Source organism: Squalius cephalus, assembly GCF_949319135.1.
Source record: "Squalius cephalus genome assembly, chromosome: 13".
In the NCBI taxonomy this organism is placed as follows: Eukaryota; Metazoa; Chordata; class Actinopteri; order Cypriniformes; family Leuciscidae; genus Squalius; species Squalius cephalus.
In genome coordinates, this window is record NC_137134.1 from 20,554,065 (window position 1) to 20,568,674 (window position 14,610).

Here is a 14,610-nt window from a genome sequence, read left to right on the forward strand (position 1 = left end):
TTGTTGCATTGTGACATTATTATGAGCCAAGTATATTTAGATTTTTAACTTTTATACTTTTTTTCTTAAATTCTCATGATAAAAAAATATTTAAAAGTATTACAGAAAAGTTAAAATCAGCAAAAATTAAAAGCACAAATTATTATATTACAGCCTATAGCCTCTGAGAGGTTAAGCAGCAGGGAATAACCCATGACGTGTTCGCATGCGTTTAAAATTCATGAACGTTTATTGACAAGATGTGATATGCAGACAGAAAACACTTGATGGTCAGAAACTATTAGAAATGGTAGAAATGGTCAACAGAAAGTGAGCGTTCCAGGCTACTACTCACCCCCTCTCTACACTGCCTATGTAAAAACAGTAAACACTACCAGGTAAATACTCACCTACACCCAACTACCTGGAAATGCATACTCAAAATACAAAATAAAAGACAAACATTTGCTGCACTTACAGTAACATTACAATATAATTTAATATAATTTATTATAATTAATATAATACACACACACATATATATATATGCATACATACATATACACACACATATACATATATATATATATATGCATACATACATATACACACACATATACATATATACATATATATATATACACACACACACATATACATAAACATATATATATATATATATATATACATACATACATACATATACACACACACACATATATAAATACATACATACATACATACATATATATATACATACATGCATATATATATATGCTTCCGCTAAAGAAAATAGTCTCTTCCGTCTCTACGGTTAGAATCCTGCATCCATAGCAACGCTCTGTTTTTCATGGCAACGGTGTGTTATACTTAGCAGCGGTCTGTTATCAAGAAATAACAGACCGCATTCTACATAAGAATTCAACCAAGCCATGTAATAAATATATATATATACACTGCAATTAATACAGACATCATTGAGAATGTTTTGTCCAAACAGTGTTGCTAAAGGGATATTTTCTTGGATTTACAAAGTATGCAATAAATATGTCTCCTGTCTCTGCATACTGAGTGAGTCTCATGAAATCTAGCCGTATCCAAGAGAATATCCCTTTAGCAACACTGTTTGGACAAAACATTCTCAATGATGTCTGAATTAATTGCAGTGTTCAAACAGACATCCCTAGTTAAACACTGCATTATACAATTACTGCATTACTGAAGCACAGCAGTGAGTGACTGGGGGCACAGGAAATCCTGCTGTTAGTGCATTTACAGAGAGGAGAGAGAGAGAGAGAGAGAGAGAAATACAAGGGAGCGGATGAACTCAGTATCATCTCGATCTCTACTCCTCCTTCCTTCCTGAACACGCACACTCAAAAACATACCCCTGCCCCAAATAAAATGTAATCTATGGAAGAGGCACTAACTCCAGAAGAAAGTGGGTTAGAGTGTATAGAAGTCATGTGGAATGGGTTTGAGGTGCAGAATTGTGTTGTGTTTATCCTTGAGTCCTAACGCCACCTTGCCTCAATGGAGCCTTGAAACGCAGACAAGGTCTCTGCATTCTCTGAATAACTGCAGGCTAGCTCTGTTATGTAGCGCTTCAAATTTCTCAAACAATGCAAAAGCGACCTGGAATTGCATAATTAACTCCTTCAATACAAGTCCATAAGTTTTCACCCATTTCATGATCTGTAAATATGACCGCTTAGAGAACTAACAGGACACCTCTTCACTATAAACAACACAATTTGAAATATCATTCATGTTCAAAGCAAGTATAAATGCTTCAATATAATATTTATGGCTGTGGGTTTGTTCAAATCAATAGAAATCAACTAATACTGGCACTAAAATAATAGCAAATGATCAAATAAAATAAATGATTAATAAATGAACACTGTTTCTGATGGTGAGTGCTTTTTGAAAGATGTTTTGAGTTGGTATTTTTTACCTTGATATTGCAGGCCTGCTCCATAAGGCGCCGAGCGTTCTCTGCCGCCCTGTAGCGTTTCGGGAGCTGGACCCGGAAAAATTTCAGCGCTCCCTCAAAGTCGGCCTGTAGCAGATCTTCCTTGGAGGTCTGCATGCACACAGAAAAACAGAACTGGTTTAGGGTCATTTCAGGAAATCAACCTGATAAGCAGCCTTAAAAGGAACTTAGCCTGGTGATTATTTTCCGTATAGTGTTTGCATTTCCCTTTTATGATGTGAACCCAACATCGAGCAGAATTCAAAAGACCAGTGTTTGTGTCATAATTTGCCACATCTGATATTGCAGCTATTAAACATGTCCATCTATCCAATGACAAAAAGAGTGAGGAGACTTGCACAGTTACAACATCGTAACTAGGGAGTACCAATATTAAAAGCCTGGCCAATAGTGATAAGCCAAAAATCATTTTTATTTTATGGCCGACAAGCGATATTTGGCCAAACCATAAATCTACACTTTGCTAGCAAAAAAGAAACATTAAAAAATAAAACGCTTGTACGCTGCAAGTGAATGTATCACATTGAAGCATTAAAGCATTATGAAGAAATAAATGTACATAAAAATAATAGAATTGTTTGTATGCTGCAAGTGAAATAAAGGCATCAGCATTATTAATACAATAATAAATAAATAAAAAAAGCTTTAAAATAAACATAATAGTTAGTATGGTGCAAGTGAACTTAAGAATTAAATACTTGAATACTAAAATGCATAAATTGAATGATTAATTAAAACATTAAAACAATGTTTGTATACTGCAAGTGAACTCAAGGCAATGCATTATTAATAAAATATGTTGCTGATATAATTACACCAAAAAAGACATTGCTTTCAACAGGATGACAAATAAAAGCCCTTTCCTACATAAACACATACAAAAGGTCACACAAGCAGCCTGATAAGAGTCACATATCATACGAAAGATGTAAACAAAAATGAAGATGACTTCAATTTGCAGCAGCCGCCCCTCACCGCCAGCAGTCGGGGCACAAACAGGCGGTGACCCATGCCTAACAGCCCCATGACTCTTTCAGTAGAGTCATTGACCGGCCCAGCCTTGTCCTCTCCAGCGGCCCCTTCCTCGAGCCTCCTCATGGCGGGTGGGATCTGAGCCCATAGAGGCGGTGAAGGCAAATCTCTCTCTGGGGTCAGAGGTGAAAGAGCCTCTTGGGCTCCTCCAGAATCCCCAGCATCGTCCTCCCACAGAGGCTCTGGGGCTGACTTAGAGTCAGCCACGTTGATGTCCCGAGACGGAGCCCAATCTTGGAAAAGTTTAGTCCAGGCGGTTGATTTGGTAGCACTAAAGCAGTCTCGGCAACTGCGTCGGTGTCATTCGATCATGATTCGACGAGCGTGAGCATGTGGCGTCAAAAACCGGAGCGGGGATTCACACTTATAATGATCCATTTTGGGTCTGCAATGTAAACACTATTGGAGACCACGCCTAGTTTAAAAGACGCCAGAACCAAGCCGAACCAAAAGTGGCTTTACATGTTTCAAGAGGCATAAAGCTATGGTCCTGGTTTATCATTGGCCGGCTCCTCCCGAATTCCCAAATTTGCAATCTGTTGCCTAGCAACAGGCAGGAGGAGAGTCGCGTGGTGCCGTCAAGACAGCACGTCTTCCGTGTTTTGCTAGTCTTCAAAGGATTTCAGTCCTGGAGCTTACGAGGCACTTCGAGGCGGAAACCAGACCAAGTTAAGTGCATCAGAGTTGTTGTCAGGTAGATTCTGCTCTCTGTCAAGGTGCATCGAGAGAGAGCGAAATCCTCACTCTCGTCCAATCGAGCCTGCGGATAAGAGTACATGGACAACACGTCTTCTGCCATCCTGCCGTGGTCAAGAAGTGGCCGAGTGGTCCATCCAGAATCCCTAACTGTGGGATGAAAGTGGCGAGATGTGAGACTGGGTGGTTGTCGTCTTCTCGTCTTCAGGCCTTCGTTACTCCAGCTTCAGTGGCTTCTCTGTTTCGCTTTCCTGATCGAGCCAGTCAGAGCGTCGGTAGGGAAAGTCAACAAGCGCATGAGAGGAAAACGGGGAGGGAGAGACGCGCACAGAGATGCTGTCGATGCTAGAAAAGGCGGCGGGGTGGCGGAAAGGGAGGAGGAGAGGAAGATAGGAGGGGCGTTGCGAGGGAATGAGAGACCGTGGACGAATGGACAGTGGACATAGTCGAGGATCCAATGCAACTCATGCTAAATGCTAATTGCTGCTGTATGCTTGCTAAGGGAAGAGGCGGACAGGCAGGGGGACATGTGGAGAAACAGAGTGCGAGGTGGAGGGGGGGGGGGTGGAGCAGGAGGGACAGAGAGAGAGAGAAAGGAGGAGGAGAGGGTTTAGGAGCCTTTGGGGAGAATGTCGTAATGGTTAGCCAATAGGAGCGAGGCAGTGCAACCCCCTCTAGCTCCCCTCACGCTCGCTCTCTATTAATGCACATCTCTTGCTTCCTTGCACGCACATTCACATCATTCAACGCTCTGCTTCTGTCCACCCGCCTTCACTGTTTCTTATGTTTCCATTTAAACATAGCGGGAAAATAGCATAACATACTAACGATATTTTTTCACAAGCCCCCTACTTAAGTACCTATATTACAGGAAACATTATAATTGAATCAGCGAGGAAATGACAATAAGCATACATTGACAAAATCTGTCAAGAATATGCTTCAAGGAAAAAACTAAAATAATAATAATAATAATATATTAATTAATAATAAATATTTGCCCAATAAAATACTACAAAAATACTGGATTACAGTAATAAAAATTATACTTAGAATCTCTACAGAGAAAAATGTGAACTAGAAAACATTCCAATGCATTATGACAAAGTGAATAAACAATTTAATCAAGTAAACAAAGGTTGATTATTATATTTTTATATTATAATTTATTATATTAAAACACATACACACAGATTATATATATATATATATATATATATATATATACACACACACACATACATACATGCATACACACACACATGTGTATATATGTGTGTGTGTGTGTGTGTGTGTGTGTGTGTGTGTGTGTGTGTGCGTATATATATATACACATATACATACACACACACACAGTTTGTGTAATGCAGACTGTATGCAGAAAATCATGACGTGTTATAGTATCTTAATATCTTCACGCCTTGAAGTCACACTTAGATTAGAACTGGGTGATAACTTTTTATATTTTGCGATGATATAAACAGTGACATGAGAGAACATTTGTCATGGCTAATTATATCATCAGGTTTGTGTAATTCGAGGACCATAAGATTTGATGATTAATTACATATATTCTCATAGTCCCTCTTTAATGAACACATGGATTTTAAAGAGCCTTAAAAAGAAACCAGAGAATCCTATTCTGGTTCTCACATCTGCTGTAATTACAGAACAGGGCAGTGGAGTCTATTTCTCAACATTAAATCAGCGGATATATCCTCGTCTCCTCTATAGGTTGGCTCAGACACATTCAGGGCAGCGCAGCCCGCTCTGGCAATAGCTCCATTTGTCATTCTGTCAGTGCAGCTTACACAAAGGTGTGGCTTTGTGGATGAAGCTAATGTATTTGTGCTGAGAACACCGTTAAAAAGCTTTGCAGCAGACAGTATTGGCCAACCGATAATGGCACACCGCCCTTTAAATCGCAGTGGAAATTGAATATACACTTTATTCACAGCCACTATAAGAGACTATGAAATATTTGTAGTTTTTAAGTGGATTTTGTTCCAAAAAGCATAACGCACTCTGTTTTACCATCCAAATGTGATCAATTTTGAGTGAGTTTTGCTTGTAAATCTCTAAAAAGCACCATACTATATAGTACTAATGCACCACAGTGCTGTATCAAGAGCCATAGTGGCATTACTGGGCTAATGACCCACAGCTGCACACTGTGTCATCCATAGTGTCGCTGATGATCAATAATGCCACAACAACAAAACCAAATGCACGCATAGATCACTCCGACAGCAGCCATGCGGTTCGGATCAAATTTGTTATTATGTTGTGAGAACGAGCCAATGTATCGTATAAAAAAAGGAAAAATGCCAATGTTAGAAAAGACTGCATGATAAGTGATAAACTGAGGTTATTTCCGGTTCACACAGCATTTCTTAATCTGTCTTAGTCTGTCGTTTTTGTATTATATTAAAATTATATTGAATATATATATATTATATATATATATAATTAAATGCATATATTAAGTTATTTATTATATGTATATATTATTAAGTGTGTGTGTGTGTGTGTATATATATATATATATATATATATATATATATATATATATATATATATATATACACACACACACTTAATAATATATACATATAATAAATAACTTAATATATGCATTTAATTATATATATATATATAATATATATATATATTCAATCAATATATTTAATATATATATATATATATATATATATATTTTTTTTATATTATGTTTTAAAATACTCAGTAATCAGACTACAGTTACTTTTTTATTGATTAGATGTTATTCTCACAATGGCAGTAAACTATTTATAATTCATTGTTTCTCCTTATTACTACTTTTTTATCGTTTCAATTTTCCTTTGTAAAAAACGCCTACTGCTTATATACGTTAAGAATATCCTCAGGGTTTGTGGAATTACACACAAATTCCCATAATTACATGAAATGCAGGTATATTTTCTTTCTCTTTGTATTTTTATATCAATATGGTTTAAGATTATCCTATTCAAATCAACGTGATAAACAAGTTAGGTCAAAAGTAATCTAAAAGTAATCTAAAAGTAGTCTGATTACATTACCTGAAATGTGTAATGTAATGGATTACGTTACTAACTACAAGTTTTGTCATGTCATTTATAATCATTAACCGACTATAATTTGTAAGTAATCTACCCAGCACTAAATGGACCCAGAAACATTTAATTACTTGATTACAGTAATGAAAATACTATCATAGTATATTTTATATATATCGACTGTGATTCATATGATTACATATATGATTATGGTATTATATTATGATATATGAAGTGTTTCAGTAATATTACTCATAGCAAAACCTAAGATATCAGAAAGACACTACTTGATCATTTTAGTCTCGCATGTATAGGTCTGTGAACAGCAAACATTTGGGTTTAAAAAAAATCAAGGCAATATTTCTTCTGACCGGCAGAGGGAGACACACTCAATATGTTTTTTATTCCGGCTGCATATTAAACTAGGTTTCCAACAATTCTTAAACACTGAATTTCTATGACTCATTATTAGAATAAAAAAAATATTGCACTCACAAACAGTGTTGTTATTGTTAAATGAACATTAGAAATGTCACCTTGGCAACTATCTGAAATTAGAGCTGTATATAAACTAATAAAAATGCTAAAAGCACACAAACTAAGATAACACTGCTCACAAAGAACAATTTGTAGCTAATAGTTTAAATCTTAAACCAGCCTCACCTTTTATGGATTTTATTCATTTACATAAGCTTTCCAGTTTTTCATAATTAGAATTAAAGTTTTAAAAAAATATAACAGTAATAATGTTAAAGAAGACTGTACTCACAAAAAGCAATTTCTAACCAATAAAATATTTTAAACCCAAGCATAACTAGACACATTTGCATTACTTTTTACCGATTTTATTACTTTCCCTCACTTTTCCAAACAATTTAAAACAAGGAAATGTAAGCGTAGTGATGTGCAGTACCTTCAGAAGAGCCAGCGCCACATTGAAGATGATGTTCAACCCCTGTAAAGACATTGAAAAAAAAATTACACGCACAAAAACAAACACACAGAAGAATTTATTTGAACACCAAACTGCCTGGAACTACAAAACGGGCCACATGCAAAGGGCGTTTTATTGTAATAAAGACGATACAGTTTGGAATAAATGGTTCGGAAGGGCTGAAATGCTGTCTTTGCGCTCTACTAGCAATTGGAAGTGCGATGTCGAACGCATTTGCATTTCCTAAAATAGCTCGAATCATACAAAGAGCTCAAATGTGTGGGAGTGACAGGAGCTGAAGGAAGAGGCAAACAATCTCGCTCGCACACGCTCAGGTGGACTGACAGGCAGGTTGATGTGCACAGGCACAATGAAGGACGGGCGGGAGGTGCTGTGTGTGTGTGTGTGTGTCAGAGGGGAGCAGGTGGCATCGCAGTAGCGAGCGGAGAAGCAATGCTGAAGTCAGCTCCGCATGGAAACACCCGTCTCGAGCATCGCTTAGAGGACCCGTTCACATGGCAACACAGAGCTAAAAATATCCCATGTTCTCTATTAATAACAGACGGCAGAAAGTATCTCTTCCCAACAGGCTCTAGATGGCGCTAGGGGGCTAAATGGAAATTGCAGGGGGGATAATTGTGTGTGTTTGTTGAGGGAGGGATCAGACTTTTCTCTTTGGCTTTGGAGCTGTACACTTTTGGTTATGCAAGAAATATGATTTTAAAAGGCAAGTTGATATACTACGATTGCTTGTTATAATCGATACTAGCAAAACTATCAGTATTTACATTTAAAGGAAATTTAAGTTAAAAATAATAATTAAAAAGTGGAAAACATACAAAATGGTAACACTTTAGTTTAGGGTCCAATTCTTACTAATAACTAGTTGCTTATTAGCATGCATATTACTAGGATATTGGCTGTTTATTAGTACTTATAAAGCACATATTAATAACTTATTCTGCATGACCATATTCTACATCCTTAATCCTTCCCTACCTAAACTTAACAACTACCTTACTTACTATTAATAAGAAGTAATTAGGAGTTTATTGAGGCAAAATTCATAGTTAATAGTGAGAATTGGACCCTAGACCCATCAATTAGACCCATCTAAAGTGTGACCTAAAAAATATATAATAATATGAACAAATATGGATGAAGGGCTCATGACATGAGAAGGGAAATTTGCCTGGATCGTTTGACATATAAGAGGTCGCTTCTTAAGACCTCAAGGTATAATTTTGTCATGTCTGCATATGTTTTTTTGAATCTCAAAGTGAACCTAATCCATTCATTTTAATCTTGTCTTAGTGAAAACATAGTGAATAAACTAAATGAGAGATTCCTAGAAAGTGTGAAACAGATGAGTGTGCATTTTAACCTGTTAAGGTGAAGGTGAAGTTGGCACTAGTGGAAGTGACTCAGGTTAAAAATAAGAATAAAAAAACACCACCATCACCACATATATACATTTAAATATAAAGACCTACTTACAGATATCTAGTTAAAAAGTTATCATTCAAACATTTTATGCATGTAACCTTACAAATTTTGGAGATTTCAATTGTTATTTAATTCTCAATAGCACTCGCTGAGTCAACCTGACTTTGTTTCCCAATGGACTGATAACAAATCCTGTGAGTCCTTGGTCCCAGGAGATATTGAAAGGCAGCCAATCAGATTAGAGCTTACCAAAGTGAGAAAGAGCTTTCCGGTTTTGTGTGCGATAGCATTAGAGGATCAGTGAACGATTTTCTTTGGATTAGTATTTTGGGACAAAACGGAATACAAATAAACTGAAATGTAAATATGATTAGGGAAAGATTGCATACATTTAGAACAAGTTACTCAAAAGTAAAGGCAGAGCCTCAAAAGAAGGCAGAACATTAAATGAATTAGAGATGAACTGATAGATGGATAAGAAGAGAGAGAGAGGTGTCTCACAAGCATCTAACAGATTCTCATCATGCGATTCATTGACTGAGACAGGCTGAGGAAACTTTTAATTGTCTTGCCTCGGGCTACCACAGACGCTGAATGAAAGGAAAAGGGGAGAAAAGCGATGGGAAAAAAAAATAAAAGGAAAAGCTCTCAGAGGAGCAGAAAGGTCGAAGCGTTACTTTTGGAAAGACACAAAGCCCATTTCTAAGAAGTCAAAGATGCTTGCTTTGGGAAATCTAACGGAGTTCAAGAAGTTTAGAAACTACTGAACTTTCCATCAGTTCCATGTGCTATTCAAAACACTATTTATTTAGACAGAATCCATTACCAGTTTATCTTTAACAGCATTCATAAATCTAGGTTATTGTAAATTTCCACATATACTCTTACATTTTTAGCTATTAAAATTGTATAAATAATAATAAAAAGTAACTGCTATAATAATTAATCACAAAGAAGCCAGTATTTTAAATCTGAGCATACTTTACAGATTTGACTAATTTTCATAACTTTTCCTGTCATTCATAATTAGAATAAGATTTCTTTTTAATAATAATTTTGAAGAAATCACATGCACAAAGAGCAATTTCTAGCCAATTACATAATTGACACTTTTTACAGGTTTTTATTAAATTTCCCTGATTTGATTAATTTCTCGGTTTAGCATTAGGCCTTATATATAGCATTATAATTATGACCTAAGAAAGATCAATAAATTCATAGCATTCATTAATCTAGGTTTATCTTAATTTCTACATATATCACATTTTTAACATTTTAAGTTGTATAGATTGATTAATGCAAAATGAACAAACATAAAATAATAATGAACAATATACTTAGAAACTAGTTCCTGTTAATTAAAGCAATGTCCTTTATTACATTAACTAAAAAAAAATTATTTCAATGAACTAAAATTTTTTATGGTAGGTTACTTACTTTTTTTAAGTTAAACCAACAATATTTTTTACAGTGTAACATTAAGAATTACTAAATGTATTAAAGCACGAAACTTGTGCACCTAAGTCCTGCGATAAACCAGTGCAGTATCCAAATGTTATGCTTTTGCCCTGACCAGACATGAACGTGACAAGCAATGTACAAACGCGTATAACGGGTATGAACACATCATTATGTTCTCACTCTCATTTTATTGTTAATGAATCCAGTCCTGCATCTAAATATGCCCACTTCCCTAATATATATAGTATGCGAACAAAGTGTGTAAAATATGTATTATGTCCAAATGTACCAAAAATACCCACTAAAGTGTAGAATAGAGATGGTTAGAGAAAGAGACCCAATGTCGGTGGCTTGATTTCTATTTATGTTGTGTTGCACTAGTTAGTCTAACCCACAGTGACATCTTATTGGTTAAATGACTTGGTTAGGACATGGTTGCTGTAATTATGTGACTAGAAAAAGATTTATCACCTCGCACAGGAGCAGGTCGGTGATATGGAAGACCATGCAGAGAGGGAACTTGGCGGTAAACAGTGTTAAGAACCACTGGGACGCGTACATATGGGCCTCCAGGTTCAGGTCCTGGAAGCGAGACCAAAGGTCCGGCAACTGCTCCTGGAAAGAGGAAGTAGAGAAACAGGAATGGTTAGCGCAAGGGAAATTAACAAGCATGTTTTTATTAGGATGACAAAGTAATTGTATTTATTTTTTGAAGCAAAGGGGGTGGAGCTTGGAAGTGTGTCAAAACAAAAAGAAAAACAGAATAATAGAAAAAAATGATAGAATGCTAAATATAGAACGATAGACAGATATGTAAATAGACCGACAACAAAATGATAGAAAATGGACAGATAAAGTGATAAAATGACAGAGTTAGACAGATATGTAGACAGACAGATAGATAGAACAACAAGATAGACAGATAAATGTATGAAAGACAGACAGACAAACGATAGATAGAACAAGAGACAAACAGATAAAATGATATATAGAATGTCAGACAGACTGACCCTTTTCTTTCCACCAGCTTTTAAAGGTGCACTGTGTAATATTTAGCTGCATCTAGTGGTGAGGTTGTGAATTGCAACCAACAGAAGTTACAGTGGCCGACAGGAAAAGATGTTGTCGTTTGAGACAGCAGAGAGTAGCCAGTTAAACAAGGTTTCTTTACTTAGAGATAAATTAAGAAATTAGGTTTACTTAATTATTTGGTAAAACGATATATTGCGAATATTACTGCTAGTTGTTCATCATTGTGTCAGTGTTTTATTCGCTGACTTTAGCTAGTTTCTTTCCACGAAGAACAACATAGTGACGAAACGGTTTCTGTCTACAGATCCTCTTAAATATTACACAATGCACCTTTAAAGCATTTATTTCAGGAGTGTAAGACTGAATTACAGTACACGAGTGGAGTAATAAAGCAGCTTACACAAACAGCATCTAAATCAAAGACTTACACGTCTGTGTTTGTTTTCTGTTTTTAAACCAGAACAAGTGACTACTTCTGAGGTTATCAGGAGTATCAATACAGAAAATGTTCATTGTTTTCCTGAGGGGACAATGAAGGAACATAAAAATGAAGTAACAATGGGAAAATCCAACATTGAGGGAGCACTTCTTTTCCTTTCCTAAGATACCTAAGATAATCAAATCAATGATTGTTTGAATCACTTCTGAATCTCTTTAAAAAGTAATTTCCCCGCCTCAAAATATAAAAAAAAAAAAAAAAAAAATTAAACCAAAACAAATGTCTAAAAATAAATTAAAAACGATTAAATATTGCTTAAAAAAATATAATAAAAAAATAATTTATATCTATCTATCTATCCATCTATCTATCTATCTATCTATCTATATATATATCTATATATCTATATATATATATATATCTATATATATATATATATATATATATATATAATTTGAGGTTCCATTCAGTCTATAGCAGGAAAAGTACATGCCAAAGTTAGGGGTTTGTTTAGATCAATAACCCTAGGAATGAGAAATGGCAACAGTGAAGCTTGCCTCAAAAAAGCGTGTTGCTCTATGTATTCAGAGACCAAGCAGAGAATAAATCAAAGACGTAACCGACATCTACAAAGGCACATCTTAAATTAGCATCTCAAAAAAGAGATAGGAGCTGGATAGGATCTTCCGGAGCGGGAAGACTGAATATTTTTCAGGGGTAAATTGCATTGTCAGATCAGAGAGGTGGGAGCGTTGTGTTAACACATGCAAAGTAAATGACAACAGAGGAAGAGATTCTTCCAGAGGGTGGCACGTATGGCACGTTTTACATGATCGATGCTAACGCTCTTGCAGTAGCAGAGCTAGTCGATACTAACCAGGTTGGGTTTAGCGCCGAAAGAGGCTACTTCAGGCCTAATTGCATTTCAGCACAAAATTAAAACCCATTTTCCAGCGCACTGGGTCTAATAGCTTACACGAGGGCCACCGCTTGCACTCGAGGCGCTCATGAGAGCTGAATGAGTCTGTGTGTCACACAATCTCTCAACTAACACTCAAAGGCCAAACCTGCAGCAGACGCTCCAGCTGGTAGAACTTGCAGTGAAGATCTTCAAAGTTGTTTTTGTAGAGCTCTCGGAGACCATAGTTGTACATGATCTTCACCAGCACGCAGAAAGCTTGCTCCTCGGGCATCTAAGGAGAAAAAGTGAACGACACCGGCACAATATTTTTAGATGATTTCAAATGCTAATGATTTCTGCACGAATGTGCTGTGATAAACACAACCAACCCATGATGTTTAAATGTGTCAGCTTGCAGTGTCTACAGTGATGAAATCAGAGTTTGTTTGTGTTTGTGAGACGGAGAGTGAGACAGACAGAGAGCTGGGTATTAAATCACACAGACAGCGTGTGTGTCCTGAGCTCAATGGGCTCCTGCAGGTATACGGGCTCTGTCATTAATATTCCTGACAGCTCGTGAGCTTCCTGGGCAAGGCCACGAGAAAGACACTTACACTATATTATAGAAATCCCCAAACGCACTCTAATATCAAGCCTCATACGGGCCGCTGTCGCAGAGAAACAAAAAACGGCATCTTATTCAGCCCTCACTTTAATTAAATATGGGATTAACCGTTTCATCAATGTCCTTCCCACCGCTTCCTGTTGCTCTCTGCCTATTATTAATGTAGGTCCTCAAAAAGTCAAAGATAAAGCACAATGAGGAAGGTTTTTATTTACACTATTATTAGAGTTATTATTTAGCTAGCTACTGTAGCTAGTAATGAACATGTAAAAAATATAGTGAACTCGGTCTCAAAAACACTGTTTAAATTGTTGATTTGCCATCAAAGGAGTTGAGCTTAAAGATAAAACTGACCTAAAAGGATATTTACATAATGCCCAGTAAGAAAAAGTAATATACTTCTGTACAGATTTTTAAATGTGACAGTATTTTTCGGGTTAGTGTCTCAAAAAAAGAACAATTAAAAACAAATATAAATACATTAAATATTTAATGATAAATAAAATGAATAAAATACTTTCAAATAAAACGAAACGAAAGAATTAATGAAACAAAACAAAAACACAACAAAAAACTAAAACAAAACACAAACCAAAAACAAAACGCACAACAAAAACACACAAAACAAAAACAGAAAATAAAATAAAAACAAACAAAAACACAAAAATAAAACAAAACAAAACAAAACAAAACAAAACAAAAGCAATTGTAAAAAAAACAAAAACAAAAAACAAAACAAAAATCACCTGTCCTCAACTAAACAGATTATTTGAGGTCAATTCGGGGTAAATACTTACATGTAAAAGTAATACGGCGGCCAAAAATGATTGGCCTTGGCAATAACCAATCTCCTCATCATACACAGAGTAAGCCTGTGGAAAAAACATCAGTTAAGATATTGTGCACAGAAACAAAGCTTTCTGAAACTAATATCAAGGAATAAAAGTCTTGTTTGTCTATTTTTTTATGTAATGCTATTACTTAATATTCTG

General features: G+C 35.8%; 1 protein-coding gene across 6 annotated transcripts in view; it reads right to left on the reverse strand.

The window, feature by feature from the left end:
* Window positions 1-14,610, reverse strand: part of rabgap1l (RAB GTPase activating protein 1-like) — an 80,204-nt gene that overhangs the window by 14,035 nt on the left and 51,559 nt on the right. For 5 of the 6 annotated variants that reach the window (XR_013823071.1, XM_079889764.1, XM_079889763.1 and 2 more), the window contains exons 15-19: window positions 14,416-14,490; window positions 13,160-13,285; window positions 11,093-11,236; window positions 7,694-7,735; window positions 1,937-2,065 (exon numbers count right to left, since the gene is read on the reverse strand). Coding sequence is in view for 5 of the 6 variants with exons in the window: in XM_079889764.1 (XP_079745890.1) it covers window positions 1,937-2,065; window positions 7,694-7,735; window positions 11,093-11,236; window positions 13,160-13,285; window positions 14,416-14,490 (516 nt within the window). In the remaining variant the exon portion in view is untranslated. Of the gene's footprint in view, window positions 1-1,936; window positions 2,066-2,950; window positions 4,243-7,693; window positions 7,736-11,092; window positions 11,237-13,159; window positions 13,286-14,415; window positions 14,491-14,610 lie in introns of those variants that run through there. The other variant, XM_079889767.1, reaches the window with a different exon arrangement.